Source organism: Garra rufa, chromosome 8, assembly GCF_049309525.1.
Source record: "Garra rufa chromosome 8, GarRuf1.0, whole genome shotgun sequence".
Lineage (NCBI taxonomy): Eukaryota > Metazoa > Chordata > Actinopteri > Cypriniformes > Cyprinidae > Garra > Garra rufa.
In genome coordinates, this window is record NC_133368.1 from 10,894,725 (window position 1) to 10,903,790 (window position 9,066).

General features: G+C 35.6%; 1 protein-coding gene across 1 annotated transcript; it reads left to right on the forward strand.

The window, feature by feature from the left end:
- The first annotated feature begins 1,010 nt into the window (after positions 1-1,010).
- fgf9 (fibroblast growth factor 9) lies at positions 1,011-7,366 on the forward strand. Its single transcript, XM_073846355.1, has 4 exons — positions 1,011-2,157; positions 5,180-5,302; positions 5,471-5,574; positions 5,906-7,366. The coding sequence occupies exons 1-4, from the start codon at positions 1,995-1,997 to the stop codon at positions 6,080-6,082; spliced, it is 567 nt and encodes a 188-aa protein (XP_073702456.1). The 5' UTR covers positions 1,011-1,994; the 3' UTR covers positions 6,083-7,366.
- The last annotated feature ends 1,700 nt before the right edge of the window (positions 7,367-9,066 follow it).

The following is a 9,066-nucleotide window of genomic DNA, read 5'->3' on the forward strand; positions in this document are numbered from 1 at the left end:
TCTTATAAGTATGACACTATACTGCTCAGTTCACTTAATTAGAATGAGAAACAAATACATCAACTAAGTTAATATGTATTTATTTTTAATATATTTGTTTATAATTATTTCACAGATGCTTATAGATCATTAAAATAATATTTAAAAATGGATGTAGATCATAAAACATGGTAACTATTTAAAATAGGGTCTCTTTTGTTAACATTGGTTAATGTACTAACACACGAACGAACAACGAACAATATATTTGTACTCGATTTTCTTCAAACTTCATCAGAATGATGTAAAAACACGGCCGATGAGAGTCTGTAAAGGCGTCCCTGATGCATCAAATGCTGTTGCCATGGCAAATAAATAAAAATACAAAATACATTCAAATATTTGTTTCCTGTGTTTTTGAGGCAGATAGCGTGCCTAGAATTTTATTTTCCATTTTCAATTTTCAATGATTTATTATATATTTAAAGTGCAGCATCCTAACTCTTTGAAACTTTTTTCATACAAATAACTATTCATTATGATTAAACACAGTTCATTTCGTAATTATACAAAACTCCACGAATGAAAGAAAATTAAAAAACAAATCTGATCTCACTCTGCTCTGCACTCTATGTGTGTGTTTGTGTGGTAAGTGGCTGAGTGTAAGGAGGTGGGATGGGTGGTAAGAGAAAGAGTCAGACAGGAGGAGAGACAGTTAGGGTTAGTCCAAAGGGTTATTGTGAATGCATGTGCCAACTGGGCACCGTTTTCCTGATGCTATCGGGATGGCGACTGCCAGACGGCGAGGGCCCGGTCAACGCTGCTTGCAGCTTTAATTTTCTTTTTATAATGATATAGACATTTTCTGTTCAGAGAACAAAGAGCACTTATGTCAGACCCAGCTGTTTGATGCCTCCAGTTCACAAAACAAACAAAAAAACTGACCGACTTATCACTAACCACTTTAATCTTTATTTCCTCTTGTCTCATTGGAAACATCATAATGCATTAATCTCAAAACTACCATATAAGATCTGGGCCTCAGAGCGTTTTTTACAGGGTTCAGTGTGGTCAGCGTTCAGGTTTATTTCTTGCAGATTTATATCTTGTTATTCTGAGAAAAAAAAAAGTTTGATGTCACATATCTTCAAAGACCGTTTAAACATCATGCTCGTTTGTTGCCTCTCATTTCTGAGGTAAAGAAAAGTAACAAAGTAAAACAAAAATAAAAATTACAACATTTTTTACACCTCAAGGAATAACAGTGTTTTCAAAAGTCTCAGTTTTCAAGGGTCAAAAACGCTGGAGTAGCGTCAAAGCCGTAGCAAAAGTTGTGTATTTTAAAACAAAAACGCATTCTGACTGGAAATTCTAAAAACAAAAATAATAATAATTCTAAAAGAAAAGTAGAAATAACATTTTTACTTTTATTCTGTAGTGGAAACAAGCTTCCATAAAATTGTTCATACACTTTAGATGCAATTATCTGCATGTTAACCTTTGCTGCACAGTGAAATGTATTCAATACTGACTATTTTTACAATATCAACAACAGTAGTTGTACTATTAGTAGTAGTGCATTATTAGTTGTAAGAGAACATAAACAGAGTTTCTCAAGCTAAAATGGAAGCAAATGAAGGCCCTCATTCACATTCGTTCACGAATATGCATGAGTGATGAGATACTGTATGACTTAAATGATAAGTTTTATGTAGTCATATACACAGACGCAAAATTATATCTGCGTGGGTTCTTTCCTCCGTCCGCATCTGTGCAGATGATGTGTTTATAGAGGATGGAGATAGGATGAATGGAGGCACACTGACCCTGTGAAGTCTGTTTACACTCACTTGAGGACATTATGTTCATTTAGCTTTAATACATCAGCAGTCAGTCACAGCACTGATAATTCAGAAAGGAAACTGTGGGCCTTAGAGGTGTCAGTGCAATTAAAAGCATGTCAAAGTACTTCACCTGGAGGCCATATTGGTATTTGTGGACCTGATGTCTCTGTCATGGATTTCCACTGGACGCTGTTAGGCTTTGTATCAGTAATATTGTTATTTTGTGTAAGCTGTAACTGCACAGATGAAGAAACTGAGTCCTCTGGTGACCAGGCCAGCCGCCTGAGACACATGTGGCAGCTCTCAATGAGGGATGAAAAGATGAGAGAGAAAGGTATGTGTGCACATTTTTTTAAATGTTCTGTTTAAAGTTTTAAGACATTTTGCTGACAGTGTATTTATGTAATGATTATAAATATGGTGATTTTACACTAAAATTGTTTAAAAGCTATTTTAAAAAGTGATACAGCACTCAAGGCCGTGCTTTTTTGTGAATTCAGCAGAACAATAGATGTTGCACTTTAATGTCATTTTACTGTGACTGTATTCCAAATATAGTACAGTATCCCATACATTATTGCCTGAATTGCCCAGCAATGACTGTATGATTTTAAGATCCAACTTTTCACACTGAGGACAACTGAGGGACTCATATGCCACTATTACAGAAGGTTCAAACACTCACTGATGCTTCAGAAGGAAGCATGATGCATTAAAAACTTTTTGAATTTGAAGATCAGGGTAAATTTAACTTATTTTGTCTTCTGGGAAACATGTACGTATCTTCTGTAGTATCCGAGGGGCATTACTAAATATTTAGGATAAAATTTAGATATTTAGGCAAATAAGAAAAATGTACACATCTTCTTCTGACTGGTAATGCATTGTGTTTCATTCTGAAGCATCAGTGAACCTTCTGTAATAGTTGCATATGAGTCCCTCAGTTGTCCTCAGTATAAAAAGATGGATCTCAAAATCATACAGTCATTGTTGTAAAGAGTCCAAATACACAAAAATGCTTAAAAAAAAAAAACAACATAGAATTTGCGAGACCTGAAGGAACAGCTGGCAGTTTAACTGTTCAGGACAAACAAGGGACTCGTGAACAGCTATCACTAAACAGAAAAAAAACACAGATGTGGATCATTTTGTCTCATAAATAATGTGTGTACATGGACTTGGCAAGAATCCCAGTACTTGATTAATTTTTTATTACTAGCAGAGTAATAGTAGGCAACCATTATCAGCTTATGTTATAATAAATGCAGAGCTGCATGGCATATGTTGTTTTACAGCTGAACAAAATAGAAAGCTGTCTGTCTATATATAAAAACATCTGTTGCTTAAAGGGGTCATATGATGTGGTTCCTTGTTTTCCTTTGTCTTTAGAGTGTTACAAGCTGTTTGTGCATAGATGAGATCTGTAAAGTTGCAAAGCTTAAAGTCTCAAAACTAAAGAGATATTTATTATAAAATTTGAGACTTAGCCACACCTCCCTAAAACGGCTCATTCAAACACGCCTCCACTTGAACACGTCACGGGGCGAGAAGATTAGCGTAACACCACCCATATGTATATGGAAATACTTTTACCAGCTGTAGTATCGTTGCAGCTGCCGTGTTGTGGAGACATTGCAAAAGCGAAAGTACTTTATTGGGCATTCCGAATGAGGACACAACTAGAAATCAGTGGTTAAGTTATATTTACAACACTGTTCCGGAACAGTACAACGCAAATATTGGTGGGTGCAACAATAATGTACAGTATATGGAAAATAAAATGTTTTTTGAACATCAAACTGCATAAACACATTGCATTACAACAAATACACAAAAAAATGTTCTTTTGAGCAACATCATATGACCTCTTTAAAAACAAAATGAAGTTAGCAGCATACAGTTTGAAATACTTCTTATTACTGACTGAAAACTGCATAGTACACAATGTATTTTAGTACAAAAGTTAATTTGGTCACTATGCATGACAAAAAATGCTGAAATTGTACTGATATACCAATGACACAGTGTGTTATCAGCACGGCGGCTGTGATACCACATACAGACATTATCGCACAGGATCTGAGCTTCAGTATGCATCGTATAGTTTATAAAAGGCACAAGGACACGTCTGTGACGCATTCTGATAACTTTTCGCTGATAGCAAAAACATGATCTGAACTGTGTGTGCTGGCAGGGGAGTTATTTGTACAACAGAATATAAATATATTTAATTCAATACAATGGTATAACAAGAACATAAACTTTTACAAAATGACCACGTTCAGCAGCCTTATCGCTCATGGGATAGTAAAGCACCCATCAGATATGCACTTCACAATCTCACCAGAACTAGTAGGTAATCTGGGGACTTTCTATTTCAGGTCTCATGGGTCCCCAGAATGTGTCTGTGAAGTTTCGGCTCAAAATACCCAAATGATCATTTATCATTGAAAATACTCAATTTGAGTGAGAGCAGAAACGAGCTGTTTTCGTGCTTGGCTCTTTTTAAATGCAAATGAGCTGCTGTTCCCCACCCCTATTTCCAGAATAGGGCTGTGCCTTTACAGCTTGTACCCCAGATACTCTCCTAAAAACATCTGTTTGGTTTTGATTATCTTGTCTGTCGTGCAGCAATCATGCGTTTTAACCGATTTTAGTTTAAACTTCTGATATACAGTTTTCTGAGCACACACTTCTGAAGCACACACAAAGTGGCTGTCACATGGTATATGAGTACTAAACTAAGGTCTCTTTCATGTCTTATTGCGCTTTAACTGTCAAAAACACATGAGTTACAAAAACATGTCTGTGAAGGTAAACAGCTGGGAAGGAAATTGCATGTTTATATTAGATCTGTGTGGCAGCAGCGTAATATACAGTAAATAAATCAATAAATCCACTGCTGTCTTGTTTACTCTGAGGCTGGGACTCTAAATAGTGTTCAAAGCTCATCTGTGCAGCCAAAGACAGAACAGTTAGCACGCTTTGCTCGAACTTTCACCATGGCATTAGAGTGGTACATCGTTGTTGCTTGCGAAAAACAAAATGGCGGCTCCGTGGGTGAAAACGTGCAGATTAAGGGGTGGTAATATTATAATAAATCCCCTTTTCTACATCATGGGGGAGCGAAATCATTCTTGCAGAGAAAGGCCTATACTAAAACAAAGTTACTGGGTTGTTCTTTTTTCACATTTTCTGTGTTGGTATGTACTGGGGACCTGATTATAGCACTTAAACACGGAAAAAGTCATATTTTTATGATATGTCACCTTCAACCAAAATTACCAATAACTAACTGTACATTTTACAGTTCAACATTTATTAGATGTTATTAATTTTGCCCTTTGAAAATCCAGCTGCCGTAGAGGAGTCTAATCCAGCTCTACATCAGCTCCTGTATTGCCGTGTTGGGATTGGTTTCCACCTACAGATTGTGACGAACGGCAGTGTGTGGGGCGTTCACGAGCCTTCTGAGTACAGTATGATTTATTTACCTAACCTTCATTGATACAGAGATATCTCAGTAGCGCATTCACACATATTAACCTGTCAGAATATTCCCCACACAGATTTATCTTCTTTATATTGTTGCAGTTTCTCTCATTTCTATTTAATGAGTTTTTCTTCATTCTCTTTTTGTCTTTAAGGCTTGCTGAGGGTGTTTGCTGTCAGGCCGGGCATAGTGGGCATCCGTGGTGTAAAGAGTGAACGATATTTGTGCATGAATCAGGAAGGAATTGCACAGGGAATGGTGAGAAAGGTCATATGTTAGACAAGAAACTCAATGACAAAATATCTAATTTCTCAAAATGACCTTACCAAACCCTGTAAAGCCTGAGAACCACAACCTGATAGTTGACATGTTTACAATTATATTAAAAGGCCTTTTACTTGCTAACAAAAAAGTATAAGTGACCCGAGACATGTGGATTGTGTGGTTTTGATCATGTTGATAATTTAGAGGCCATAGAAACTGGATTTCTGCTGAACAGATAATAATCACTATTCCTATTAAGGGCATTCTGAAATAATGAATTATTTTCAAAGGTATATACTAATATTACATCTCTTCTTTTTGGTAGAAGTTGTTCTCAAATGAATGCCTGTTTAAAGAGCACATGGAGGAAAACCATTACAACACATACTCCTCCCTGAGCACAGGGTTTTTCCTAGCGCTGTCCAAGCAAGGGCAGATCAGGAAAGGCAAGAGGATGGGCCGCCACCAGGCACGCACCCATTTCCTTCCTCGCAAACCCTAACACACTAAACTCTCACCTAACACATCATACATGCAGCCCCAGCATTTATACATATGAGACATATGTTTGTCATTTCCACTTGAAAGACCTACATCAAAGTATTTTTGAGAAATCAGCCCTGTACAGTCATATAAAAACTTTGTACACATCAGTGGTTAATGACAGGCTTTAAGTGGTTAGCCTACTAGGAAACATATAGCCCTGTTAGTCGTTGGTCTATTTTTGCAGTGTTAACCATATTCTGTTGGCAAAAGTTATTTGAAAATGAAAGGTAAAAGAAGTCTGTGAATTAGGCATAACTGACACTTATTTTTTGACATACGGCAGATTTAGTTCCTCAGATTGACCTTTGAACTTTCCCTCACTGTATTTTTTATGTATTTTATACATTTAAATTGATAAATTACTTGTGAATGTGATTTGTCTATATTTGATGTTTTCATAATTAGTGTAAATATGTGTGTAAATATGAATGTATTTATTTATTTATTTTTGGCTCTAATGTGTGAATAATGCAATTGTAAATGAGATCTAAATACATGCAAGTGTTATTTTACTATTATTTATATAGTATTTTTGTATGTGTTCATATATTATTCTACTTCAAATAGCTGCCAAGGCAACATTGCTAATTTTCATATACATTTTTACGTTTATGCTTTCATCTATGATTTATATTTTATTTCATTTCAGCTTTTCAATGACTAAATATTATTTTTAAATAGTTTTAATTTGGAATAACAGCACTAATGCTGACTTTAGGATAAGTTGCATACGTTTCATACATATAATTTAGTGCTGTGTAGTGCGTATCAAGGCCTCATCAGACTGCTGTATATCTCATTGTATGCAATAAACCTGCCTCACAGTTCTGAGCTCCAAATAAAGCTGAATGACAGTGAATGTTGGAATTTGCAAACAGAAAAAAACCCTAATTAAAGGCTGAATTGACTCCTTAGTGAATAAGACATGACAGGTAAATAGGTGGACAATCAGGCTAGTCTTCCACACAGCTCTCCAATGACAATAGCTCCAAGTACATTACCTGACAAAAACAAGCATACACTCCCCTTATACTCCCTGTTTACATGTCAACCATGTGGTAAAAGCAGAAAAGCATTTGCATTATTGAAAAGTTTTACTTACAGGCGATAACACAAGTACCTTTCACACATTAACACCAGTAAATTGCTGTAAAATTACCAGAATGACCTTACTGGGAATTTGGAAATACAAAAATATGCTGTTCACACAGGCAACGATGTTCCATCTTTTATCGGTAAAGCACCATTCATCAATTTCAAATTACCGGTAAATTCCGTGACATCATTAACCAGAAATGAACTTTAAATGGCAGCACCTCCTGGTGTTGTGTTTGTAAACATGTAAAATATGTTTTTTTGTTGTTGTTTTTTTCATTTTGGTGTGTCAAACGTTCACATTTATGCAGTTTCTTTTGGCCCAGAGACATTGTATTAAGCCCTATTCAGATAGTTATTGTTTCTTGTTATATGGACGTCTGTAAAAATAAATGTACATATTACCTCAGTGATAAAACTCTTGCATTCGGATGGCGATTTATTCACAGTGGAAAGCGAGTTCTGTGATCCTACAAACCCGGAACCCACTGCTCTCGTGGCCAGTGGCATGATTGTCTACTATAAATTAAAAGAATGAATTTTAATTTACAAATTTACTCTCATTATTGTGTAAGATGTATTTAAAAATACTTGTTCTTGTATCAAATGTATTCTTATTATTCCAAACATATTTCATAATATAATCCTATTTATAATATTTATTTGTTTGGCAGTTGTCAAAAAGGTATTAAACATTGAATTTTGAATTGGTTCTTCTTGTAAATTTAGAGATGTGGATTCGGTTGGCAATCCGGCAAATACACCCGACCTTGATGTTTGTCAAAAAACAGTAGGTAATTCGGCCAGGGATTTACCATTATTTTTGAAAATGTCCTGTTCACACGTGATCTCTTAATGGTAATTTATCTGTAATTTACCAGTAAAGACTGCATCTGATTCAGTCTGCCACATGTTTTGGGTTCATTTTAGGCACAACACGTTTTAGAACAACAACAACAGCTAAAACCCGCCTAAACTGGTCAGTGTTTTTAATTCTACGTTTACACAGAGCACATTAACTGTAATTTACTGGTAGTGTTACAAAATCTGATACCAGTAAACTGCCAAAATGAATTCCCCATTATTTTTGAAAAACTCCTGTTCACACATGATCTCTTAACGGTAATTTACCGGTAATTTACCAGTAAAGACTGCATGCGTGAAAGGGCCCCTTTAGATTTTGGAAAACTTTTTATTCAACACTGACTTTTCAGTATAATTGGCATGTGTTTGTTACATTAACATCATTATAGTAAAACTGAATTATGTGCATGTGTGTGAGTTTAAGTTTGTTAATGTCAGACATAGCAATTGGCCATAATAAAACTCAACTTGAACACTTGAACATTTAGAGACACTCCTTGGTTTGTCTTTCTCTTCAAAGACCTAGGCATACTGAAATTCAAAGAAAACATATAAATAAAACAAACAAAAATAGCTTGGAGTAAGTTATAACATGTTCCACCGATGTAACAACTAAACCAGAGTTTTGCTGTTACTAAGGCTGGGTACACATTAAAAGATTTTTCAAATCTTATAAGATCTCAAAATGTGAGAGACTACAAATATGAGGAGAAAAAATCCTAGATTTAACCGTGTTGCTCCTATAGTGTGTGGTGTGACACGATTGGAATTCACGATTCCCAGAGGCGTTGCTGGGAATTCTGGGCCCTGTGCTCTGACTCAGCTAAGGGGGTGGGGGATCCATGATTCTTGATCATATTTAACATAGGAGAATCACTGACATAATTTAGAGTACTCTGAAAACGAAACTATTTAAATCCGTATAAAGGAAACACAAAATAAATCAAAATCTGTATTTTTCTTGTAATCAAGAACATTTCT